Below are 26,801 nucleotides of genomic sequence, written 5' to 3'. Positions count from 1 at the left end.
TGGTCAGCGTCACTGCGAGAAAACAAAGCCGAAATTCATCCTGGACGTCTGCTGATGGTGCGGGCCACAACAGACGGCCAAGAAAAAGAAGTCTGCTCTTCTATGGCCTGTATTGTTGTACGGCAATGCAGTCTGAGTCACCCACCACGAGCGTCCTCCTCATGGACACCCCAGAGCTGCCAACACCCACCAGCAACGGCTGTCCACTGGGATACAAACCCCCTCCTACATGGAAATATAGTCTTTGATGGATAAAAAACAGTTTTTAAATGATTTGATATATACTATGATGATGTTTTCATTCTGAAATCCTGTATAACTATTTTGGAAGTCTTTTACTTAATAAAACCTGTCACAAATATTTAAAACACGCAATAACTGTATTTTATAAGTTACTGTCCTCTAAATGACAGGTCTTTACAGTTTTAATTTCTAATTTTAAGTTGTTATTTGCCAGACTTTCATGTCATCAGTCTACATGGGAAAAAGGGAAGTAATTTTTAAATAATGTGGTCATAATATGAGGAACTTCCATTCTGCTAAAAGGTGAGGATTTGTTTTTCCATTTGCTGTCACTGTGAAATTTCCAGCATGATGAAGTCAGTCAGATTATACTGTAATGCTCCCCATTGTCTCTTGAAATAACAAACTTAATTCAAACTCGATTTGCTTTAGATGTATTTGCTCTATTAGCCAACACACTTAACTTCAAATTAGTAAATTGGTATAGGTAATTTAGTTTTTGCCTTATCTTTTGCATTCTCTCTTCTTGTCACCTCTTGTAACACAGCATGGATAATTAACTGAGGCTATCTGCTTTGAAAAGTGCCATAAATGTTACTTGTCACTATATTCATCTTTATTTGGTTTATACCACTTTTCTTAATCGTTTAATATTGCAATGTCATTTTAATTTATAAATTACTTAGAGTCGGGACCACTGTCTATTCAGATATACGGGGATTTTCCACCCATAAATCACATTTTTAAGAGGAAACTGATGAGAAAATAGATTATACCTGGCAGCCGTCTTTGGTATTTTACTGCCTCCTGCTGGGCGATCTCGCGCATTGTTAACAGTAAAAAAGAGCGTCGTATTTAGAAGGGAACCCTTGATTTGGAAAAGTCTCGCGAGATCTGTGCGCGTTGTCTCTTCTTTGCGCGCGTTTTGTAAATTAATTAGGTTTTATAATGTGACAAAGCTACGATTACGATATGGGTAGGTTTATGAACAAAACCCACTTGTTTCAGGTCAGGTAACGATCAAACACTGGGTTAAAACGATAACTCTCGCGAGATCTTTTTCGTATCTGGTTCTCCCTTTTAGACACCACTCTGTGAAAGACGAAGAAGAAGAAGAAGAAGACCCTATATATACGTCACATCCGGGAAGTTAGTTAGCTCAGTTGAAGAGGCAGTGGGTGAGAGTGAAGGTACGTACATTTAATCTGCAACCATCCAACTTTAATTATAAAACGTATAAAGTTTCAGGCTTAGTGAAATGTTATTAGAAAGAAAAGTTTTGACAAGATGGCGGTTTTGTTGAGGAAATGTTGTTTTAAGTGGTTGAAGTCAATGAAATGCGCGTGCTGTACTCTTTCTAAGTTAGCTAACATGCTTGTGCGAGTTTTTAACAGCCTTTTTCTATTTCTTTACAGATTGGATACGTGTACACAACATCCAGCATCAAGATGGAAATGTGAGTTTGCATTTCTCTTTCTCTCTTGTCTCTTTTTGACTTATCTGGCAGGAACTCTGTCAGTGTCTGTAGACAGGGTTGTTAAAAACTTCGCGTGTTGCTCACGCAGGAAACGACATGCAAACACGTGCATTATAACTTGGAGAGACTTTACCGTATTATTCGTGCAGGCCGTTCCAGCGAGGCTCAGCCTGCGGTGGCTCTGTCCTTTCCTGTAGTGTCTGCTAGAGAGACGTGAGGCAGTTTGAGGCCCTGCTGTGACTCTTCGTGGCAGGGTTATAGGTTAACCTCCAACAAACTTCAGTGTTCGTTGTATCCAAGCCACAATATCCAGGGAACATTATGTTGATATGATCATGTACCACTATCTGTATTTTATATGGAAATAAGTCAACTGGTATTTTCACCTGGTCAGCATTCTCTGGTAAGCCAGTTTCCTGACAATTAGATTGATAAGACAATCCCAGTGTAGTTAAATTGATAAATTTGCCTTCTTGTTAGCTTTATTCTAGAGTATTGCATGAATCCTTCTGGGAGAAAACGTATAATGACAATACATTTGATTTCTTTTGTACTCTGGGGATGGGTATTTCAAACCAAAATGCTACTCGATATTCACTGGGCACTATTTGACAGTTCAGAGATGGCCCCCTGCACATGCAGCCGCAGAGAGACACACATTTACACACAACAGCAACACACCCATGTAAAGTTGCTTCAAACGACGCTTAATGTCCACACAGTGTCTCTTAATGGTTGCCCATTAATTTAGTCCAACAGTTCCGAGCCTCTGCGAATAGCCATGTTAGCAACATAGTGGCATCACATTAAACAGGAAAAGCTACGGAGTAAATACTTAAACAACACAAAATACGGCAAAACTTACAGCTTTCCAGTTTGAAATCAGGTCTCAACAGCTGGTATTTAACCATCATTGAGCTTGAAGTGATATTGGTAGGCACTCATGAAGAACGCAGTCAGGTGGAGTAAAATCCACACATGTTGTCCTCAAAAATAAACATCTTGTCCTCTGAGGCTGGGGGCTGATGTAACTGGTAGCTGGTAAAACAAGGGAAAGTAGATTTTAATAGTCAAAACGATTATCATGTGAGCTATTAGATTTTTTTTAAATGAATATTAGAAAATCACAACCCATCCCTAGTCAATACAGACACAAAATTGTATCATTTTTTTTAAAATTCAGAATTAGTACTAAAACTCTAGGCCTGTTACTCTCATCCCTTCAGGGTACTTTTAGTTGAATTCTGCAAAATTGTCAAGTACTAACTAGTGTAAAATGCTCTTTTTACAGAACGTCATCTGCAGAATTGAAGCCAGACCTCGCCCTGCTCAGGCCTCCTGACTGACACCTGGTGCTCAAGTATGACTTTGAGCTGAACAGTAAGGTTAGTTTTTGTATGTTAAGACAACATGTGGCCTTAAAGTGGCTGTTTTGTCGTGTTGTACTCCTGCAAAACTACCGCGTTTCCTTGGACTGATTTCCTATGTTTGAACGTTGCTTGTGAACAAAATGTTTCACACACAGTGAATCAGTTCTTTGAGATGTGACTGGATCACTTTGAGTCATGGTTTTAGTGAATACAGATTTGTTTCCATGGGTTTACCAGCTGTAAAGTCAAACGCGTACCTCCTACTACTAGCTAACGGTCAAGAGGGGTTAGCTAGTCATCCCAAATCATAGTTGATTGAATACATTTATGTAACTGCCCCAAGTTTATGATGAGTCATCAAAAATATTTTTGTTTCACACCAAGAAAAGAATGATTTCAGTCAAACTACAGGAAGATGAGAGAAATTAGTAACTGGCATATGAATACGTGATTGGAATTCAACACATATTTTGGAAAGACATTTGAAAATGTGAAATAGTGGTCATGTAAGGAAAAAAAGGTCCTAAATTCAGGCCAGTATGAGAAAAGTTCATAAAATTAATGTCATAATTTTGGTGAGCAATGTAAGATTTGACAGCTGATCAGACTAAGAAAGTCAAGTCTTGGTCCTTGCTACAGGAACGTTATTAGCTTTTGTAAGTCATAATAATATTGTAAGTCAGTGTAAGATTAAAACGTACCTCAGATCTTGTCTGATTGGAGATTAAATCTGTAAGTGGCGTGCAGGCCGTTCCAGCGAGGCTCAGCCTGCGGTGGCTCTGTCCTTTCCTGTAGTGTCTGCTAGAGAGACGTGAGGCAGTTTGAGGCCCTGCTGCGACTCTGTGTGGCAAGGTTATGGGTTAACCTCCAACAAACTTCAGTGTTCATGGTTAAGTACCCACCTATAGTTTATCATTATTAATAAATAAAACTGCCCTAAGTCTGAGTACTGAGTGCTCATTTATGTACGCCTTGAAGGAGTTTTCCTTGAACCATAACAGGATACCACGTGCCATGAAGAGATGTGTGTGTGAAGGTTTTCACTCCTGCAAAAGACATTGGTGGAATTCACTCTGTTTATAGTTCAGAACTCCGGCTGTATAAAAATGTCACAATATTCATATCTTTAAATATTAACCACTATCTGTTTTTGCATGCAAATCGATCTCCTGTTAAGTCGTCTGCTTACACTAAAAGTGACATTTTCATCTGGTCAGCACTCACTAATAGGTCAGTTCTGTGATCATAAATATAAACAGAATTTTAATACATTGATATGGTATGGGTATATTTTTATCACATAAATAGACATAATACAGAATTTTACTATGAGACTGGCTGCTAATTTGATTCATTGCTTCATTGTCAGCCTTATGCAACAGTAATAAACAAATCTGTCTTGGAGAAAACCTGCATTAACTTCTTTATCCTGTCAGCCAAAACTGCAAGTATCATGTTTTATTAATAATTGGATGTAAAGCCCCAGGCTTTATATAAGTCACAAGACTCTCATCCCTTTGTGGTACAAAATATGTGAAGTGACCTGTAGTTGAATTTGCTGAAATGTCCAATACTTAATGTAAAATACTCTTTTTACAGGATTGCAGAGGTGAGGCCAGGTCCCGTCCTACTCGCACCTCTTGACTGACATCTGCTCCCTAACTATGACTCTGAAATAAAAGGTTAGTTTCTGAAATGTAAAGACAACATGTAACCGGGCTCTTTTGTCTTGTTGTGCACTTTTAAAACCGCTACATTCCCCTGGACTGATCCCATACATTAAACATTGCTTGTAAGGAGTGCTCCCATAGCTCAGTTGGTAGAACATTCGTCCCATTTGCTGCATGTCATTCCCTCTCTACCCCCTTTCCTGCCATATCTTCAGCTGTCCCTATCCAAAATAAAGGCAAAAAAAAGCCATTGCTTGTAAACAAAATGTTTCTCATATTTTAAGACGCAGTGAATCAAATCTTCTAGGCGTGACTGGATCACTTTGGGTCACGGTTTTACTGAATACAGATTTATTTCCACAGGTTTACTGGCTGAAACCTCAAACATGCACCTCCTACTGCTAGCTAACGGTCAAGTGGGGTTTGCTAGTCACCTCAAATCACATTTGATTGGAGGCACTTATGTAACTGCCCCCGAGTTCATGATGAGTCATCAAAAACATGTTTCGCAGGAGGAGAAGAGAGATGGATTTTGAAAGAACACAGCGATTATAAAAAAAAATTTATATTTCATTTCACTGTCTGCAAGTCAAATGAAGTGAAATTGTCTGAAGACTGATGTAGAAAGTTATAACAGCTTTTAGGATCTGCTCGTAGGGTCTTGAATGAGTACGTGTTGGCCTGATTAGAAGACAACATCCCTGTATCGGGGGAGAAAAATATACTTCATATATAGTCATATCAGAAAGGTAATGAATGTAACATTAAATCTAAGTTGCGTGCAGGCCGTTCCAGCGAGGCTCAGCCTGCGGTGGCTCTGTCCTTTCCTGTAGTGTCTGCTAGAGAGATGTGAGGCAGTTTGAGGCCCTGCTGCGACTCTTCGTGGCAGGGTTATAGGTTAACCTCAGACATTGTTGTCTTAGCTTTTAATCCAGACAAAGTGCCTGTTCCACTGCTCCAGTGTTTACTGTAAGGTTGTTGACTTAAATCTCTCGTCTTTGCTTTACAGGAGTGGAAAACTGAGCACTGCTCTCAGAGGCTGCTGAGTGCAGAAGTCGAGGGAGGTCAACTGGTACGTTAAGCAGAGGGTTTTTTTTAAACCACTTAATGTGGCAATTAATCATAGAACATCTGTCAACCCTGGGTTGTCAGGATCCAGTTTCATTTGGCAGTGATTAAATGAACGATTGTGATATTTCAATGTTTTTGATGGTTGGTTTGCTCTTATTTGCTTCTATACTCAGTCAGCCTTTAATTCTTTCTTTAGTCCATGTCAAGTTATTGGGTGATGCTGACTTCTTGTATGAACACATAAAAGTGTTGTGTAATTAAGCATCTGACTGTTTCGTGCTCTATTTTTGCTCTTTGTAAGGTTTCACAGGCCTGAGTCAGAGTTCATACCAGTAACCGTGTGGATCGGTGTTTGGGCTCCCCGTTGAATCCAGACTGCACTGCAGACTTCAGCGTTTCACCAACATGACAAGGCTTTGATCCAGGGGAGGATACAGCGTTCCTCCACGTCAGTCTGATGCTTCTCTGTGCCTGACAATCGGAAATGTATTTAAATGTCTTCATCTGCAGATTTGATCTGAGAGTTTGAGAGCCAGTTTGTCTGCAGAGGGGAAATAAAGGTCATACTTGACTTGGAGATAACTGTTTTGTCTGATTGTGAAACTCAGAGAAGTCTAATTCTGTGATAGATGAGAGGGAAGAATGTGTCCAGAATTATGTTGATAGTAAAGTTATTTATAAAATATTGTGCAATGGATTGACAAACACTTAAACTAAATGTCCCTAAACACCTTTGTTGTGGTTGTGACTTGATTTGCTATTAGAAATGCCTTTGTCTGAGTTTGTAAAAACACATTAATGGTGTCCCTGGATTATTATAAAACATAAATTCAGGCTTCAGTTGGTTTCATGTTTATTGTGGGGAGCATTGTGTTTTTGCAACAGTATTTGTCTGTACTTTGTTCAACTGGAGGGCAGATTAACATAAAATCTTGAAACTGACTAAAAACAATGCAGAACATTTTTTTCCTTCCTTGATTAGATAAATGATCTACCTCTAAAATGAAGATTGTTCTTGGTGACTTTTACAGGACTAAAGTGGTTTTAAAAAACTTCTCATGTGTATAATCCACTTTGACAAAGAAAATTTAGCCTGCTGTTCAAATCCTGTATGATTTTTGCTGTTAAAAAAATTGATGGTTATGTGTAATACTGGTTAAGATCCATGTGAGGGTGATACTGCACCATGTGCAGGTCATTTATTCCTCATGAAAACGAAAGAAACATTTTTATTTTGACCAGCAGGTTGTTTTTAATCTGTTTAATACCAGTAAAATGAAATTGAGTTCATGATTTCCTGAGGATGTTCAGAAAGAAATATTTCAACACATTCAACTTGTTTTCACAACATTTTTAATGTCAATTTCTATTTAACATAGCCTGAGGTTAGAAACTGTCCCTCAGCCTACTTAAGGGCTGTAACTAACAATGACTATTGTAATCAATCGATCTGTCAATTATTTTCTCAATTAGTTGTTGGGCCTATAAAATGTAAGAAAATGGTAAACAGTGTTGATCAGAAAGGCCTCCTCAAATGTTTTCTCCACAATCCAAATACTTTCAGTTTACTGTCATAGAGGAGTAAAGAAACCGAAGGGATTAATTGATTATCAAAATAGTTGGCGATTACTTGTGTAACCTACTTCACTACTTCATGGACTGTTGGACAGTTTATAGCACACTATGATATAACGATTTTTAGCTAAATCTAAATCTGTATATCTTTAGTAACTCAAAGCTGTCATGCTGAAGTCATGTATTTGAGTAAATGTACTTAGTTACTCCCCACAACTGATTAATAATATTATCCAATATTAGTACTGTAATAATATAAGATAAATATGTGCTTTTCCTTAGAGGAACATGAAAAATTAAGAGTGAATTTTATTTTATTTTATTTTATTTTATTGTGAAATGTCTGAAGTGTAAGTCAGGCGGACATGACGAGTTTACTTTCAGTTTCACAAATAAAAACAAAGACCTGCCATGAAGCTAAAAGGACTGAACTGTAAGGTAACTTAACAACCAGACTAAGACTTTTCAGTGTGTTGATTTTGTAAGAATTCGCATCTATTACAGTTTGTACGTCCATAAAAGAAATATTAACTCATAAGTCGCCTCGCAGTGTCACTCGGCGGTATTTCTAAAAAGTTATGTGGACATTTCTAATAAGAAAACACGAGTTGTTGTTTTGCAAAGAGCGTGCGTCTCATTTCTTCACTTTGTGTCTGAAAGAAACCACATCGTGTTCTAACAGAAACCACGTTTTATAAACAGCCACAGTTTACAAAGAACAGAATTAAGTTTCACTTTCGATGAAACGTCTTGGACTTGAAATGTCACGTAGCCTTGACATATAACCATGTAGCGTTTAATATGACACATTCAAAGTGGATGATATGAAGTTTAAAAGGTTTTACAGGACAGCTGATAAACCACAGATTTATTTCCTCACAGCCAAACAGAGAAATGCAGCAGATACCGAAGGTGTTAACGGGGCTTGTTTCATCATATCTGAGGAGCCGGAGGGTAAATCGAGTAAAACAGGACATGAAAACATGATTTCAGGTGGTCCTGAAGTCATTGAAGTGGATAAACATCCATGGTTTTCTGGGAAGTTTGAATCTGCGTACATACTAAATCAATAATCATTTAACTAATCTGCCCCCTGCTGGTCATCAGTGGGGGTTGCAGTAGTGTACTGTGGTTCAGTTCAACAGCCGTGCAGTGTCACCACACTGACCTATAATTATAAAATACCGCCACTGTAGAGACAAATAAAAGCATCTACATGTTCATGTGTATCTTGCATCAGTGCTTATAACACTAGGGCTGCAACTAACAATTATTTTCACAGTTAATTAATCTGCCAATTATTATTTTTTTTTCAATTAATCAATTAGATGTTTGGTCTATAAAATGTTAGAAAATGGTGAAAATGTCGATCAGTGTGTCTCAGAACTCTAGGTGAAATCATCAAATGTCTTGTTTTGCCCACAACCCGAAGATTTTCAGGTTACTGTCACAGAAGACTAAATAAACCAGCAAATATTAACATCTAAGAAGCTAAAATCAGAGAATTTGGACATTTTTTAATTAACAAAATGACTCAAAATGATTAATCGATTATCAGAATAGTTGGTGGTTAATTAAATAGTCGATTAATAATCGATTAATCGTTGCAGCCCTTAACTGAAGCAATAAATTCCTCAGTGCTATATTGACTGTGAGATTCAGTCACTGAATGAATAAACCAGTAAGTCAAATCGTGTTTTTCTCTCCACAGTTGCTGCTCGAGTCTTGGGAAACAAACCTCGTGAGTTGGAGGTGAATCATCAACAATATCCTTTAACACTGAGAGCAGTGGACCATCTTGAGGTAACTGAACATTGACAACACATTTACAGTCCGTCTTATGTTGGGTCAGATTAATTGAGAGGGACATGGAACGTGGACCTTCGCAAGAGCACGTGCAAGAGGCACCTCCTCCGCTGAGAGGTATCCTGATGCCAACCGCCCAAAAACCAGACAGTTTTTGGCTAATATAGTGAGTTTAATTTAATGCCGATGCCTCTATTTGACCTGGGAGAAGACTGGGTATTTCTATAGTTATTTTTAATGGCTCACTCACTCCTCATAAAACGCACTTCATTCAAACCGAAATCATCTTTGTTAGTCTGTCCACTCCTCCAACAATCACCAGCTCTGGTTTGGTCGAATTAAATCCTTAATCCGCCGTGTCAAAAGAGTGCACAGAGTCTGGCTCTGCAGGCTGTTTACCTCTCACTTCTCACCCAGCTCAGTGCAAGAACTAGCAAGTCAAAGCACTGTAGGGCGGGACTAGGGCCGAACAGTCAAAAAAATAAAAACCTCTTTTGAATGCTCTTGCAGAGGTCCGCCATTATGTCTGCAGCTCGGTACTCTTGGATTAATTATTTACCTATTCAGCATTGTCTGCAAGTTCCTCATGAGTCATTCTGTTGGTGTTTTTCTCCACCTCTTATTCTCAGATGGATTTTCCTGCGGAGGCGACGATACATTTGAATAATTTCCCCAGTGGGAAACAGGTGAGAGAAATCCTCAGGTCACATGGCCTTGAGCTGACAGATGCGAGCAGCAACCGGGTGCGCGTCAAGGGAACATTTTTTCAACTTAAGGCTGCGAAGGCCTCTTTGGAGCCGCTGCTTGACTTGCAACCCAAGACGCCATCTTCATTCTCGCCGGTTCCCAATGTTTCCTCCGGAGCCATTCCCAAAAACTACACTGACAACGATGGTAACAGAAGCCTTCGCAGAAACAAGTCTTCTCACGCTTCTCCATCTTCACCCGCCACCTCCCCATCTTGGGTGTCGGGTCCTTATAACAACCGTCCAACCTCTCCAGAGTACGGCGCTTCTTTTTCTCCAAGACCAGACCAACGTGGATCATTCAGGCCTGGGAGAGAGACCTTTGTCGTTGATGCAGATGTGTTTGAGTATGCAAACCGGCTCCGGAAAAAAGAGACTGATGCCATTCTTCACAGTCATAATGTTGTCATGCTAGGACAACCGGTTGGCGATAGCTGCAGCATCACCATACAGGGGAAGAGCGCAAAGATAGCTGCTGGTAAACTACAGAGTCTCCTGAATGACCTCAGCAAATCACTACGCACACAAGAAGTTGCTCTGAGTGACTTGGACCGTAACGGCAGAGCTCTGTTAGAGAGAATTCAGAAAAGCAGAGACATTCATAATTTAGTGCTTGTGTGTCGGAAGAATGACCGAGTTCACCTGATAGGACCGTCTGGTGAGAGCTACGAGTTAAAGCAGAGGCTGCTGGGGAGGCCGGTTGAACAGTCAGGACGTACAGGGCGCACTTTTGACCGAAACTCCAGGGCAAGGGGAAGCTCTCTGCCACCAATGGGGCGAAAAACCACAAAAGGAGACAGCGGCGCCTTTGTGAATCAATCACCCATGGGGGCTGCGGGTTACTCTCCATCAAAATACCAGGATGATAAACCGGAACCCAAGCGTGGAGTTGCTTCTCATTTTGACTCTCTTAGCAGAAGAAGCCACTCTGAGTCCCGCCAAAAAACCCAAGCACAAAGGACTAATGGCTACAAGCAAGACATGGAAAACAAACCGTCATCTCAATCACCCAAGAAAGTCCTTCCACCTTTACTAACAATTACAGGTATAAAAGACATAAAGCAAAAGTTTAAAAATTGGAGAAGATGAGCTGTGAGTTTATGTTCATGAAGGTAGACAGAAAGCACTGAAACTTTTCTCTTTTTTGTCTTTTTCAACTGTATTGTGTCTAAATACCTGTTAATGGTCTTATTGTGTAACAGGTTTGAATATGCAGGTAAACGGTGTTGAATAAGGGAGCCTGATTGATAGTGGATTTAAAAGAAGTGTGTGATGTTTTGGGAATTAAAGTTATTGGCTTTCGCTTGCTGAGAGTTAGAAGAGAGATTGATATCACACGTGTTAGTAAAGTAAATATGTTGCTACCGTTGGCAGCTAGTTAGCTTAAAATAAAGACTGGACACAGGGAAACAAAATCTGTGCACCAGCACTTTTAAATCTTATTGATTAAAATATTATATTGTTTGTTAAAGTTGAGGTTCACATGGTGGCTACTTCGCACTCAGAGTGGGAAGCTCAAATGTCACGCTGCTGTATTTCAGGTTGCAAGTTGTTTAAATGTAGAAAATCATTATCAAATTTACAAATCATCATCATTTCTCCACTTCCTGATTTATCAGCAACTGAAAAGATAATGTATTGTGAAAATCTGGAGGGACAATGTCCCATATTTCAAGCTAAAACAACGTATCTGACATCCTATCAGCTAACAGCTAACACTAGCATTCGACCGCTTCCTGGCTAGCGTTACATGATACGGCAGGAAAGGCGAAAATTAAATTCTGAACTACTGACGTACATCTTGTACACTTTCATTTAAACATTTACCTCTGATGTCAAACTCAGGGTGGGAAGCTCAAATGTCGCGTGGCTGTGTTTCAGGTAGAAAAGTCAAATAAATGAGGACAAATTGTTATTTCACTCCTTTGTGATTGATTGGCAACTGAAAAGACTATGGTTAGTGAAAATCTGGAGGGACGTATTTTAAGCTAAAACAACATAATTGATAGCCCATTAGCTACTGTGAGACAACAGCTAATGTTAGCATTCAGCTGCTAACTAACTTTGCTGCTTGATAGTTTGCAGTGTAATGTTAACTGTCTTGCTGCCTCTTGTCCAGATATGTAACGTTACATTACATAAGCAAACTTGAAGATACTGGAACTGGAAATCTGTACTCAGACTGAGGTAGTGTAACTTTACCAAAATATTACTGAACTACAAGTAAAACCCCTGGTGTAGAAAAAAAATACTTAAGTAAAACAGTACAAAGCGTTCTCCTCAAAAACTACTTATTATTACTATTAAGTATTTTTAACTTTTAAATCGTATCTTTTCTGTTTCGCCTGTCCATCACCCTCTTGGCTACAGAATGTTTTATTATTAATGCAGGAGTTGAAAACAGGACTCATTATAAATTAGTCTTGGAAACATATACAACATTATTAGGGCTGCAACTAATGTATATTTTCTCAATCTATTAATCAGCTGATTATTTTCTAAATAATTTCATATCAGAAAAAAGTTAAAAATGCACATTTGGTAGAATCTTTTGTTATGTCATTAAGTGTTTTGTTTCATGTAACTAATAGTCCAAAACCTAAATACAAGTTTATTTAAATTATACAAGGAAAAGCGGCAAATATTTACTCTCTGAAAGTTTATGTATGCATGTCAAGTTCAGGAAGGTTTTCCGCAGGTCTGTTATGGATCAAGAGTAAAATGTTGAACCTGTGAAGACCTTTACTACAAACATGTCTGACATTTCTGTACTAACTAGCAATTTAATATTTGCTGATAGTCTTTCAAATATATCAGTTTGGCTCTGTTTTACAGTATTCAGTCTTTAATCATTTTTTTTAAATGATTATTGTTGAAGTGTAAATTTTAGATCAGATCATTCAGATTGCTGAATGTTGATGTTTGATGGTGAAATGCACTACTTTTGATTGATACAATATTCTTCTGATGTCAGATTTTGTATTATAACATAATACAATGAAAACTGTCAACTTGTTCTGTCACTTATTTGACTGACATCTTTGTATTTCATGATTGCCAGCTGATTGCACAGTAAATGTTGAGACTTTTCGTATTGTTTCTTGGGATAATCTGAAGTCAGAAAGTTTTGTCTTTACCAACATGACCTTGATGTTTGGGACTGAGATGTTGGACGTGCGCTGGCTTTGTGCAACTTTTGGCTAATATTTCCCAGCAAAATAAGCAAAATGCCTTCAGAGGGCTGCAGCTCGTTTAGGTAAAACAAAATCTTCCTGATACTGATGGTATTTTGTTGGTATTTTGTTTGTTATTTTTAGCTGTGTCGCTACTACATTTCAACCACAAATCCATTCTCTAGATTTTTGTCATTCAGTATTGAAACTGGCTTCTCTGAGAAACTGTAAGACAGAATAAATAAAATAAAATAGTACTAGGTGGATGAAATAGTATAAAATATGGTTTATGGAACTTACATTTACCTTTGTATTTAATTTATTAGAGTATACTTATTAGAGCGTACCCTCTGCAGTACTCCAAAGTACTCCTAGGGGTTCGTGTACCCTGATTTGAGAAACATTGATTTAGATGGAGGCAGGAACACATGTGAGAGGACACATGAGCAGGAAGTGAAACATCGTCAGACAGTGAACTGAAGTCATGCTAAGAGAGGAAGTACTTATGGCTGATGAGGATCTAACAGGGATGTTTAGTTACAGGAAGGGTTTGACTGGACACTGTGGCCATTACAGTATAAAACAAGCTTTAGATTGAGCATCAAAAGAGCAGGCTGTTAAGAAACAGACTCGGCAGTTGGGTAGGTGTTTTTTCTTTTACTTCTGACAAACAAAGGTGTGAGTCTGATGGTAAAGTCCCTTTAGTCCTAATTTTCAAAACAGTTCTTGTATCATGAATGAAATAAAGAGACCATTCAAACAGGGCTGCACTGATGGCTGTATGTATGACTCAGATGCATTTCTAAAACACTCATCAGTCTGATGAGAAATCTCTCTACTGAGCTCAGTGCCGTGGTTTCCCCCTGTTTGTTTTGTCTGTTGCCAGGGTAACTTGAAATCTGATGGACAAAAAGTCAGACAATAAATAATTTAGATTTGAGATTTTGCACCATTACAACATTTAATGCAGGAAACTTCGCAGTCTGCTTAGAGGGTTGACTGACTAAATTAAAGGCTTATTTCACCCAAATTGCAAACTGTAATCTTGACTAGAAGTTGTGGACTGACAAAACACTGAAGCCAGTATGTTTTGACTTGTGATGGCGCCTGACATGAGCAACTTTGCATACAGTCATACAGTATCATTTGGCAAATAAAACACAGTGGACACAATGACAATGTCTGTTTTCATTTTCCACCTCTCTGCGTTTGCTGTCCTCACTCCCCGTAATCCGACCACAGCAGCCACATGCAGGTCAGCTATACGCAGAAATCAAGTGTCACTGTAAGCAGAGGTTACATGGGAGCTGGTGGGCTGGACCCCCTTCCTGGGAAGTGTGAGTCAATCAATTTCCATGAATTAAAAATGGTGAGAGGGCCACACAGCACCTTAAATTTATCTCACAGGCAGCAAGTTGAGTCTCCCTCAGTAATGTCTTCTTCCAGTGCTTTGAACAGCAGAAATAAAATTCCTCTCACTTCAATTACAGAACCTGGTCAAATAAAAGCACAAGTACAAGTAGGTAAACACAAGTGTTTTTTGTAATTTTGGTGAATCAAACCTTTAAATTTTAAATTAAAGGAGTGACAGGAGTCCAGCGCTCTGAAAGTACCTTCTTGTATTCAAACATAGAGCCTGAAGCTACTTGTCATTATCACTGGCTCATTCATGCAACACAATGGAGGCGCAGATTCTGCTCATCATGGAAAAAAACAACCCATCTGAGTCACGACCTGAGCCGTGTCACTCGGCCTGAAAGATAAACAAAACTGCTGAAACATGTTGGCGAGCTGATGATGACGAGGGATAAAAGCTCATCACTTTAGTGCATCTTGACCATCACAAAACGCTGAAAAGTCACACACAGAGGTGGAAATCATGAATCACTCTGAACATTCAAATCGCTTTGTTCATATTCATTCATTTGGAGTTAATTCATGGGATTAAATTTGCTTGATGATTCAAGGATAAATAAGGCTTCGAGCATGTTTTTTTGTTTTCTATCCCAACATAACTCTTTTAAAAAATTAGGCAAATTAGGAGGATGTGACAGAAAATGTTTAGTGGGTAAGTTTTGGTCTGCAGTAGCACTGACAACACATGACACATGGGGGGATTTTCCTCTTTGTCATTCATTATTTTTCATATTAATTCTCCTCCTATTTACAACCTTTAACTAAAGATTAATATAGTTTCCATTGAGGCTGAAGACAGAGCGAGGCATTTACTGTGAGACTGTGAATACAAAATGTGAACAAGAACACAAATTTAATGTTGTAGGAATTTATTGGCAGAATATGGCAGAAAGTATGTTTTCATTAGTGTAAAATCACCTGAAAATAAGAATTGTTGTATTTCCATGGAGGCCACCATGTTGCACCGCCATGTTTCAGTAGCCCAACACTGACTCTAGAAACGGCCTTCCGTGTGTTTTGTGCACGCTTCGTTGCCATCGTAGGTTCTCCTACACGCTCTGAGGGGGAGACAAGTTATTTGTAATCTGCACGCTCACTGCTAGATGCCACTAAATCCTACACACTGGTAATTTCAGCTATTTAAATTATGTGTGACTACAAAGCTAACGGTGGTTGTAGCTACTCTGGAATGACGTGTGAAAAACTCCCACGTTGGAATAACAGTAGGTTTTCCTTTTCTTTCAACTGTCCAAGTAAAATAATCAGGTAAACCTACACGTAATGAGGTTTTTCCACATTGCATTTAGCCCCATACTAAGGGAGCTGTTAGTCCAAGGCTAAGAAAGCTTTCACCACAAGAGTAATGGAGGCCAGCAGCCTCTTAATGTTGTACAAGCAAAACAGTTGCCTCAGACACCTGAGCTAAAAGCCTGTAATGGGTAGCTTGATCATGAACTGACAAATAAACAATTACAAACCACTCAGAACAACAAGAGTACCTGCAGATATCAGCGAGGGTATCTGGGGAGAAGATCAAAGATGCCTGTCAATATTTACTTGGTCACAGCTCTGACAAAATTGACAAATTAAACAAAAATGTGTTGGAGTTTCTTTGGGTTGCTGCAGAACTGTACCAGTCGTGGTTGCTATAGCAATGGAATGTTCGACTTAAAACCAAATGGAACTCAGGAGCTAAAAAATTTAGCAAGTTAGAGAGAAAGTAACATAATGCAGGGAATGCAAAGACGTAATGAAAAGATTATTATTATAGGGAATTATCAACTTTTCTCATACATTTCATAACTGATGAACGACATACCCCAACAAAATATAGACTCAGTGATCATAAGTTGCACAGAATGGCTCGAAAGAACAAAATAAATTTGTGTGCACTGTGGAACAGGAAGTTGAAACAGAAACCCATTTTCTCATAACTTGCCCCAAATACAAAAAAAAAAGAGAGAGAATTTCTTGCCAAAATTCAACAGGAAAGTCCCTGGCTTTCTTACCCTCACAAAAAACAAATCATTTAATCCCTGAGAAATTAGCATTATGGTAGAACTAGCAGAAGATGTTTCTTTGCACGTCACAAAGCAAGAAACATTAAATGTCAGGTTTATTTTATTATTAACATTTACTGTTTACTGTATATTACGATGTCTGTATCATGTATAATATGACTTTTGGCAGTGAACACGTTTGATCTAAAACGTCAGGCCAATACAGCTGATTAAATTGATAAAGTGACATTTCTTTTCCAGAAATGTCAGCAAAAACTTCACAAATCGTGAACTCTGACCTTTTCATATAATTTCCAGATCAGAGGTAGTAAATTCCACAAGAGGGAGGCGCTCGTACTGATTCTTCCCTTGAAAACAAAAAAACAAAAAAAGCTAACTTCAGCTGCTATAGAACTGTTCCAGTCGCGGCTGCCATAGCAACAGTTTGCTCAAGAGAAACCAACTAGTTGTGGCAGCCATAACCTTCACACCAGTGGTTCCCAATCTTTTTTTTTCACTTGTGACTGCTTAATAAGTAGTAATATTATGTTTCTTTTTTCCTACTCCAGACAGTGTGTCATGTCTCAGGGACCCAAAATGAATGAATGTCTCAGGTGGAAAAAGTGATAAACCACCTTGAAAATTCTTGAAAATGATTCCCAATTTCAAGGAAAAGGTCAAATGCTGTGAAAGCAGATTTAGAAATCAACTGCCTTCCCGTACACTCACTGAACTTTAGTCACACACACACCTACACACGTAACATTTGCCTCACACGACAAACAGCGCTGCTCAACCCTCCAGCATCCAAAAAAAAAAAAAACTGACTTTCTCAAGTTGCAGCTTGGCTCTGCTGTGAGATGGGAACCTCTGCTTTAGACAAAACCCCGAGGGACACGTTGCGCTGCCAATGCCAAGTTAAGAAAGGAAATGCCATGATCCTTCCCAGCAGATAAAGGCCATTTTCTACCCTCAAATTTGCAAGGTTAACTGCTCTTGTCTGGCAGAATGTCAGATGTGGGTTCCTGTCTCTGGGAAGAACAGATACACAAAATACACACAAAAAACAAGGTCCAAAAGCAAGAACGTAAAGCTTTGTAGAGAGAGCTGCGATCTGTTAAGTGACAGAGGCCTTGTGGCAGGAAGAGCGTGACGGATGAGGATGCAGAAGTGGTATGAGCTTTTAAAGATAGCCTCCTGCTATTTATATAGATCTGCATGAGGGCATGGGCTGACTGACAGGATGACGTGCTGCAGCTTGTAGACCACAGCTCGATGTGAGTTGACAAAGCACACCCTAAATCCACCAAAAGCACGCCACGCCCACAGCAGACTGCCTACACTACCGGGCCGCGTACAACACCACCATACTTCTCTTTCTTCTTTCTTGAGCTGCTTTCTCTTCCTCTGCGTCTCGTACGTCTTTTGTTTTTTTTTTGTAGTGTGTTTGGCCAACACAAACAGGGATGGCGGAGCTGGAGGGCCTGGAGTTTGGGAAGTCAGACTTTGTGCTCCTGGATGAGGTGACGATGGAGCAGTTTATGGAGAATCTGAGGCTGAGGTAAGGCCTAAGATACTGTTAGAGAGGAGGAAGGGAGGGGAGGAGGGTGGAAGCAGCCGGGTGTCAGAGATGCAACGGGTAACGTTTCAGCCATACCTGATATGAAGGGCAACAACATGTTTCTTAAAGTCTTTGTTTCATCAGCTATAAAATATGTTAAAATGAGTGTAAAATAAGATTAAACTGCCTCTGATATTCACATACTTTCAAAACTGTTGGAAAAACCACCATGTTGACACTATTTTGACAACTTTTGTCAAGTAAGTGGCCATAAAGGTGAAACACTAAAAACAGAAAAATAAAGAAACAAGCATGAGTCTTTTCACCTTGCTTTTCCTGCCCACCCTTGTGGTTCAAATATAAGCTTGAGGGTTATTTTTATTGTCACTACACTGTAAAAACAATTTTTTTTCACATTTTATCTTAAAAAAGTTAGTGTCTGGGCTGCCTAAAAGTTGACTGAAGTTGACTGAATTTGAAAAGACAAGAGGTCATTTTGTAATGATTCAATGCAAAGTTCTCCAGTCAAATAAACTTAATTTTACCTCAGTTGTAGTTGAGAAAACATGTTCAATAGATTTAAGATAGTAAACTGCCTTTAAATTTTAAGTTGATTGAATTTGAAAAGTAAATTTGTAATGATTCAAAACAAATGAAATGAACTTGATATTAAATCAGTTGTACTTAAGAGTACTTTTAGTTTTTTAGTTGACTGAATTTGAGAAAACAAGTTGAGGCAATTGTGCAATCATTCCAAACAAACTATTCTAGTCAAATTAACTTGATATTAATTCAGTTGTACTTTAGAAAAATATTTTCAATAAACTTAAGATATTAAGTTAAACCAACAGCTCTTCAGTTACACTGACATACATTATAAACTAATTTTATTTCCTTTTACAGCTTTCTCAGTGTGAAAAGTCAGTGATATTGATCATGTTTCTTTAGAAACTTAATTTAATGAGTTGATTGAATTCACAATACAGTACATTCATTCAACTCATCATTTCAATACAAAAGAAATTTAGAAGAATACATGTTTAAAAGCTCAAATGATTGAAATTCTAAGTTTGATTAACTTGAATGAATAAAATTTCTATATTTGCATTAAGTTTATGAGAAAAGCTTAGGTGATTCCACTAAATTCCCAAATGATTTTTTTTCAGTGTATATTAAAAGTAGAGTGAAATAGGTAAGATTAAGGTCTATATCCTAACACTGTCTCCAGGCTTGCAGAGTAATGGATTACATCTATCCAGATTACGTAATAATAATGCAAAAAAAGGTATTTTATTACAGTTACAAAAAATAAGATGTAATCAGATTACAGTTACACTTAGTAAAAATGAGGATCATTAGCAGAATTACAATTTTATAATACATTTTAAAATAAAGAACGATATGCACTAGGTGAATATTTTGCCTTTACCTTGTCTCAATATCTAATTTAAAGAAACATTTACAACCGCTAACCTTAGTTACTAAGATCAAGCGCTAACGTTAGCTACACAGACTAACTGATAACTGCGCAGACCAACTGCCAACTTTTGTTACACAGACTAACTGCTAACGTTAGCTACAGAAACCAGCCGATACCCACACAAATGAATTGTCAACTATAGCTACACAGATCAACCGCTAACGTTACCTACACAGAACAACCACGAAGGTTAGCTACACAGACCAACTGCCAATTTTAGCCACAAAGGTCAACTGCTAACGTTAGCTACACAGAAAAATCGCTAACTTTAGCTACACAGACCAAGTGATAACATTAGCTACATGCACCTACCAATAGCTACACAGACCAACTGCCAACTTTAGCTACACAGGTCAACTGCTAATGTTAGCTACACAGAAAAATCACTAACTTTAGCCAGACAGACCAACTGATAGCTACATAGATCAACAGCCAACTTTCACGGCACAGAAGAACCGCTAACATTGGCTACACAGACAAATTGCTAACATTAGAGGTATTCCAAAAGTAATGGAAAGTAATCAAGTTAGATTACTTTTATATTGTGATACTTGGATTAGGTTACTGAATACATTGTTTTTAAACAATTAATTAGTATTTGTACATTTTTAAAGTCACCCTCCAGACCCTGGTTGTCACTGACATTCACACACTTACAAAACTGTTGCAATACAATAATAAATCACCAAGTTGACACTATTTTGAGGACTTTTCTGAAGTAAGAGGCTACTAAAGCTGAAACATAAAGAGAAAAATAGATAGTTGTGAATTGTGTATACCTTGCATTTCCTGTTCAGCCTCGGGGTTCAGATATAAGGTTGTGGTTAATTTGATAATCACCACACTAAACACAGGCTGTCGTGCGAGCCAAATGAGGCCATGTTACCAATAAAACAGCTAGTCTCACCAAACCTGTCTAACTTAATATGTAATTGTAACATGTTTTGTCTTGTTCTGTGACCTTTCTACTCTTTAGGTGTGTAATGCTATGGAATTTTTTTGCCCTTGTCTCTGAGTCCAGACAGTGTTTTTCTGTCTTCATTTTCTCACTTCCTCATCCCCTTTCGCAGGGGCATCATGTCCTCGGTTCAAACTGTGAGAAATCACACCGTTTCCAGTCATCTAAGGATCAGCAGAGGCGCCAAAATGTCAAACAATATCAAATAAGCTCTGGATTCAGAGAAAACAACTCACGCTTTCTCGGTTGCACAACAGATGGCTCCAAATTAACATATTTCACATAGTTAGCGTGTGTCTGTCATCACTTCTTGGCTAATGATGTATGTAGAGTTTCATCACACAGCCTGATCAGACTTGTCTGGTGGCAGAGCAAAAGCAGGTTGTAAACTTTGTGCTGAAATGTGTCTGCTTTAGTGATCTGCTTTACTTTTTCATGTCTTGAACTGTGAGTTCAGGCGTTTGTCAGACTTATGTGTTTGTGTTTCTGTTGTTACATTTGTTTTATAGTTTTCTTTAAAACTTATGAAGGGACTTTTAGTTTAAAGGGACAATTTGGATTTTTTGAAGTGGGGTTATATAAGGTACTAATCAATGGTTTGGAGAAGCAGCAGGAGCAGCGGTGTAACCCCTTGTCTAAATTGCAAACGTCATGTCTGCATCATGCTTGCATGACGACAGTGTTCACACCACACTGAAGCGTCTGTCTATATAGGCTCCATATTATCATGCATTTAATAGCATGACGTTTCAAACTTTCTGTGCAAGCTGCAGTTTTCCTTCAAGATGTGTGAATATTCCTGATGTATTTTCCACCAATATGATGCATAAGCACTGCAGTGTGTATGTGTGTGCGCGCGCACAGAGTGGGTGTGGATGAGAAAAAGGGATAAAAGAGAGTGATGGTGATGGCACTCAGAGCAGACAGGTGTTTGCAATCAGAGCAGAGGGACTGAAGCTCAGCAGTAAAGTTGTCGAGCGGCAGTAAATGAACAGTTTGACCATGAAAACACTGCAGAAGAAGTTCAGGAAGTTCTTCGGTCTTATTTCCCAGCTGCTGGGTGAAGTGAAGGAGGAGTCTGTGGGATTAAAGTGGAGCAGAGTGAGCTCATCTCAGACTGTGGAGCCCACTCTGCTTCACCTGGGTTACAAAATTTGAACGAAATACGTGTTTTACTGGGAACCAGCCTCATGTTTAAACATGTATTGTTGGAAAAAATAGCCTTGAAGTCTTAAATGCTTCAGGTTGCGTTCACACCCTGCACAGAGCTGATGCAGACGGCTACACTGATCAAGATTAAAGCGTTTCTGTTGCTTGAGACATGCAAGTGAAAAACGCTTCTTATGGTCAAGACAGGGGGTAAGAAGCTAAATGTACTGCTGTGGACAGGGCCAGAGAGAAAATGTAGTTTAGCCACATAAAAAAAAAAAAAATCAACATCAGTTTAAGTCTGACTGCTGCCTCGATCAGTTAGTTTGTTTGCGTTATTGTGTGACTTAAGTGAATCTGAACTAACCTTTTAAAAAAACCAAAGTCACACAGTAACACAAACAGACTAACCAACGGAGGCAGCGGTAGACGAGCAACTCCTGTGCTGTGTGAGGTAAAATGACCGTTTTTGACAAAGGAGTATGGCGGCTTTGGGAAGAGTGATATTTATACTGTATATTTCCCGTTGGAAATTCTAAATGTAGCGCACAGATATTTGTAGGTGGACCTTTTTTGTAGGTAGCTAAAAAACGTTTTGCCGCTGCTTTTACTTGGCTTCCTACATCAGTACTCCTGCTGCTGCTTCTATTGTAGCTAATACACTGACAATCCCACTTCAAAATAATCCAGACTATCCCTTTAAATTGGAAAACCTGCAGAGATCAAGACTATATTGGAAAATGGAATATATTTTCATTAACAAGACATCAGTTTAACAAGTAGAATGAGACATTTAATGTAACTTTCACTACAGGCAATACAAGATCTGTGCTCTTTGAGTTCCTCCTAGCTCAGATCCAGTTTTGCCTCACATGGTCTCCTGTGACTTTATTGGTCAGTATATTACTAGGAAAAAGACGGGGGGAACTTCTCTATTTTTTTTGGCAGCAAACTCAACTCTGACTCAGAGGAAACCTGACATTTGCTGCACCAGTGCCACTGTAATATTCCTGCCTTCAGGCAATGCACATATGATAACATCGTATAAATAATCCTTAAACATACTTTCTGCTCCTGTATCACTTATTTATCTAGCTACACTCGTATTTGGAGTTTAATTTATTTGCCAAAAAAGAGACAAAACTGACAATAAATAAAGCTGAATTAGACTGCCTTATTTATTTATTTATGTATTATTTTTTGATAGATATCGTTGTTGTTGTTAGAAATTCTTTAGGCCAAAATAATTGTGTTGTGAAAATCTGATATTGTGACAGCCCTACTTGTAACGTTTCCATTGCTAGACAAAGTATTTAATATTACCTTGTTTTAGAAAAAAAAGTCAAAATTATATAAAAGTTTAAGAACTTATTATGAAAAATGGCCTCGTACATTTTATCATTAAGCCTTTTAATTTTTCATGCTGGTATATTTCATGCGCGCAATTTTTATCTGCAAAGTAATTTTCACTTTATGCAAGTTAAAAGTATTAAACTTTCCCAAAATTAAAAAGTACAGTGGCCTGGTTACTTTTGTCCTGGAAGTTTAATGAGAAATGACTTTATGGACTGATAAGAAGCACATGACATGAATGATCTAGTTAACACCACAATATTCTGGTTGTGTCTTAAGGTTGTGTGTCTTAGTTGTATTTGAAGCAGCCTTTGAAATAGTTATGATGTAAATGTTGACCCAACTGACCAACTCGCTTACAACACTGATGGACTATAATACTGTACATGCAACAAAGAAGTATTTTATTTAGCTCCATCAACCCTTGTAACACGTCAGTTCTACCCCTCCCAGCTCAAAAAGCCTTCTGAGGTTACACAAGACTGTGACGCCCTTTGAACCACAAGTTTCATTTCCTGCTTTCGGTGTACATGCACTTGTGTCACTTCCTGTCAGCAACACATATGTCATGAAGGTGCATGATCAGACTGGGACTTTTAGCTTGAGGGTTTTTTCATGGGTGGTGTGAACATGTCATGGGAAATGGTGCAGAACCAGGGGCAGAGTGAAGATTTTTCTAAATTAAGGGCCTCAAAGGGCCCATACTTTGCATACCAGGGCCCAGCATTATGCAGGGGATATTGGTGTTCCTTCCCCCAGGGAAAGTTGATTATTAGACCCTAAATTTCCTCCATACTGGTGACTTTTTATGTATATAAATAAACACAGAATCAACCTTACAGCATATCAACACAAAATTCAGGCACCAGACAACAATGTTATTTATAGAGTGTTGCAAAGATTACATATTTTTGTTGGCCAGCGCAAAGGTTACCAACACTCTAGTTCCCAATAATGGCATTTTTCCATTGGATTTTGGATTAGTGCACCAAATAAGTTCTGTGGTGAACAAAAGTTCATCATACTTACTAGTGGTGTAAATCACAAGTTTCAAATGGCTCTTTCCCCCCTTAAATGAATGATTGAACAAATTAAATACTTAACAGAGTCTATTTGTATCCCCGAGTGGAAATAGTCACACAGCAGCTATTCAGCTATTTACACCCAGCCCTCTAGTTTACCTTTAAAGAGTGACAAAGTCAGCTTGGGTCTGAGTCATCGGTAAAACTAAAAGTAAGTGTTGACTTTTAATTTTCTGAGATGCAGCTGACTTATAATTTTATCTTTTTTTTAGTATTATTATTATCAGTTGCTGTTCGGCTAGGTTTAGGCAACAAAACTACATGGTTATGTTAAAGATCATGATCATGTTTTTTTTCTGCCATGTGGCTATGTACACCCTGGTGCAAATACACCTGGGTGCTTATCTCTGCCATGCTAAGTTATATGGAACTGAGTGTAAATAGCCACACTGGCTATTCCACCACAGGTGCAAATTGCATTGTTGGACACTGGCTGCTGGGTACTAATAACATCTGCCAAAACTTAAGTATATACTATCCAACATATAGTACCTCTACTGTACATACTTAGGTCAAATATATCTATATGAATGTGTGTGAACTACATCATCAATATATGATTTTATTTTGTTTGGACAGGTTTGAGAAGGGCCGGATCTACACCTACATCGGAGAAGTAGTCGTCTCTGTTAACCCATACAGACAGATGGACATCTATGGCAAAGACAACATTGATGCGTACCGGGGCCGCGAGCTGTATGAGAACCCTCCTCACCTGTACGCAGTGTCTGACGCTGCCTACAAGGCCATGAAGAGACGGGCCAAAGATACCTGCATCGTCATATCAGGTCTGACACTTCCACACTCTCCCTCTCAGCCTGATGAGTCACAGTCCTGCAGAGTGTGAACTCTCTGCTGTGTACTGCTTCAGGCTGTTGGACAGTTTTCAATACAAGTGATTTCCCACACCTTGAATTCAAACCGAGTTGTAAACAACAACTTCCTGATTCTCTGGTTTGTGGGATATTCCTCAGGGCATTATATTTGCTTTGAATTAATTCTCATTACATGTGTGGTAACAGTGAGATGCAATAAAAAATGGTGAGAAAACTTTGTAACTCTTAGATTCTTACCTCTGTTAATCGTATGTTTTGGCCTGTATGTGGCGCCAGATGAAAAGCTATGTTGTGATAGAAATCAAAAGAGATGATCATCTATATTGTGGCTATTTACCACATCTCATCTTGATCTGAACTGCTTTAAAATGTAAGACTTGGCTCAACAACCATCAGTCCAGAGCTGCAACTAACGTTTATTTTCATTATTAATTGTCTTAATCAGTTGATTAATAGTTTGGTCTACAAAATATTAGAATACAGCGTAAAATCATTATCAAAGGAAAAAAAAATTAACTATAAATATTAGCTTTTCTTCTATTTTCTTCTTTTCTTTTGGTTGCTTGCCCATTTTACATTGTATGAGCATTTGTGTTTACTTCATTTGTGATTTATCAAACTCACACAAAATAAGACTAATGATCCCAAGGTGATGGTGAAGATGATGTCTTGTTCAGTCAAAAACCCAAAGATAATCACTTCAAAACTCATCTTTAAAAAAATCTTTTATTAATGATAGCACATTGCTTTATGTACTTAATTGTAATCCTGATTTTTTAAAAATCCTGGTTAAAGTCAACTGCTGTTTAAATCAAGTATATTATAATTTTACAATATATCAGTTGTCAAAGCATGTTGCCAGTTAATTCATTTTTCTGCAGTCTACATCAGCTTCAACTCTCCTTTTAATGGTCTGTGAGTGGGGTTAGTTGGTCGCCTAGCAACAGTGTTCTCGAGTCGTAACTGTTTGTAGTTCTCACGTGAAAAATACGACCTCATTACTTTGATTTGGAAACGATATTTTGTCAGCTTTAGTCAGCCAACTTCGGTGAACTTCATCTGACTCAGCACGTAGCTTCACGCTAAATGTTACATGCCGACATGTAGCAATGTTTCGGTTACATTTAGTACGATAACGCGCTCAACAGTTAACCAACTAAAACATGCTAACATTCAGAATGTTACGTTAGCATTAAGCTAATGTTACAGTTAGCATTAGCTAGCTGAGGTTAACGTGCATCCTGTCATTACTGAACTGAAGTGGACAAGTGTAGCTAGTTATCTTCTGGGAGCCATGAATGTTTTCAGGTTTACTAAATAACCTGTTTGGCTTTCGACTTTGGACCAGTATGTAGGAGCCACAGCAACTCCCGCAACACAGCTATAATGTTACTGGTAACGGTGTTGATATCCACAGTAAGCTAAATTTCAACCGATTGATCTGTGATATTGATACCTTCGGTAACCTTCTGCCGAACAGGCATCTGTCTTTTGTTATTTAGCCTAACCTATGTGTGTTTTGTTACTTTACTGGGGTTAACGTTCGGATTCGTGGGCCAGAATTTAAATAAATATGATAATTTAAATGTTGAACGTCACCTGTCAGAGTCAATTACTAGCTACTGCTAACATTACAGTGCAGTGTGGGAAAAAATGTTTTCTTTGCATATTTTGTTGAGTCACCATTTAATTTGTAGGCTGTGGCTTTTTGTAAAGTAATAACCTTTTAAGGGTAAAGTTTCTCTGGATGATGCTTGATGCTTGCAGCCACTTTTAAAGGTTAATGTAGAGCCTTTGTTGTCCATAAAAAGTTATCTTATGTTCAATGGGTTTAG

The 26,801-nt window shown here is 38.4% G+C and overlaps 2 protein-coding genes, 1 long non-coding RNA gene and 3 other non-coding genes across 6 annotated transcripts in view; all 6 read left to right on the top strand.

The window, feature by feature from the left end:
• The first annotated feature begins 1,292 nt into the window (after positions 1-1,292).
• On the top strand, positions 1,293-6,783 carry LOC146313215 (uncharacterized). Its single transcript, XR_014772108.1, has 6 exons — positions 1,293-1,433; positions 1,659-1,699; positions 3,012-3,105; positions 4,690-4,772; positions 5,770-5,832; positions 6,133-6,783. It is a non-coding gene; the product is annotated as an uncharacterized LOC146313215 (long non-coding RNA).
• On the top strand, positions 1,864-1,998 carry LOC146313218 (small nucleolar RNA SNORA9). Its single transcript, XR_014772136.1, has one exon. It is a non-coding gene; the product is annotated as a small nucleolar RNA SNORA9 (small nucleolar RNA).
• Positions 3,832-3,966, top strand: LOC146313217 (small nucleolar RNA SNORA9). Its single transcript, XR_014772137.1, has one exon. It is a non-coding gene; the product is annotated as a small nucleolar RNA SNORA9 (small nucleolar RNA).
• Positions 5,540-5,674, top strand: LOC146313216 (small nucleolar RNA SNORA9). The gene has a single exon (XR_014772134.1). It is a non-coding gene; the product is annotated as a small nucleolar RNA SNORA9 (small nucleolar RNA).
• Positions 6,784-9,826: 3,043 nt separating the features above from the next.
• Positions 9,827-12,278, top strand: rbm43 (RNA binding motif protein 43). The gene has a single exon (XM_084738954.1). It carries the CDS (start codon positions 9,842-9,844, stop codon positions 11,045-11,047), a length of 1,206 nt encoding a protein of 401 aa, XP_084595080.1. The 5' UTR covers positions 9,827-9,841; the 3' UTR covers positions 11,048-12,278.
• Positions 12,279-17,880: 5,602 nt separating this feature from the next.
• myo1g (myosin IG) overlaps positions 17,881-26,801 on the top strand; it is a 66,326-nt gene continuing 57,405 nt past the window's right edge. The window contains exons 1-2 of the mRNA XM_084738815.1: positions 17,881-18,108; positions 24,710-24,918. Of these exons, the coding sequence (XP_084594941.1) occupies positions 18,014-18,108; positions 24,710-24,918 (304 nt within the window). The 5' untranslated portion in view covers positions 17,881-18,013. The remainder of the gene's footprint in view (positions 18,109-24,709; positions 24,919-26,801) is intronic.

This window comes from Lutjanus erythropterus, chromosome 16, assembly GCF_056507025.1.
Source record: "Lutjanus erythropterus isolate fLutEry1 chromosome 16, fLutEry1.hap2, whole genome shotgun sequence".
NCBI lineage: Eukaryota > Metazoa > Chordata > Actinopteri > Lutjaniformes > Lutjanidae > Lutjanus > Lutjanus erythropterus.
The sequence above is the reverse complement of the archived record's forward strand: the minus strand, read 5'-3'. Positions and strand labels throughout refer to the sequence as shown.

Bases quoted from the DNA above. Each gene is read 5' to 3' on its own strand.
- rbm43 (XM_084738954.1), top strand. From the start codon at position 9,842: ATGGATTTTCCTGCGGAGGCGACGATACATTTGAATAATTTCCCCAGT.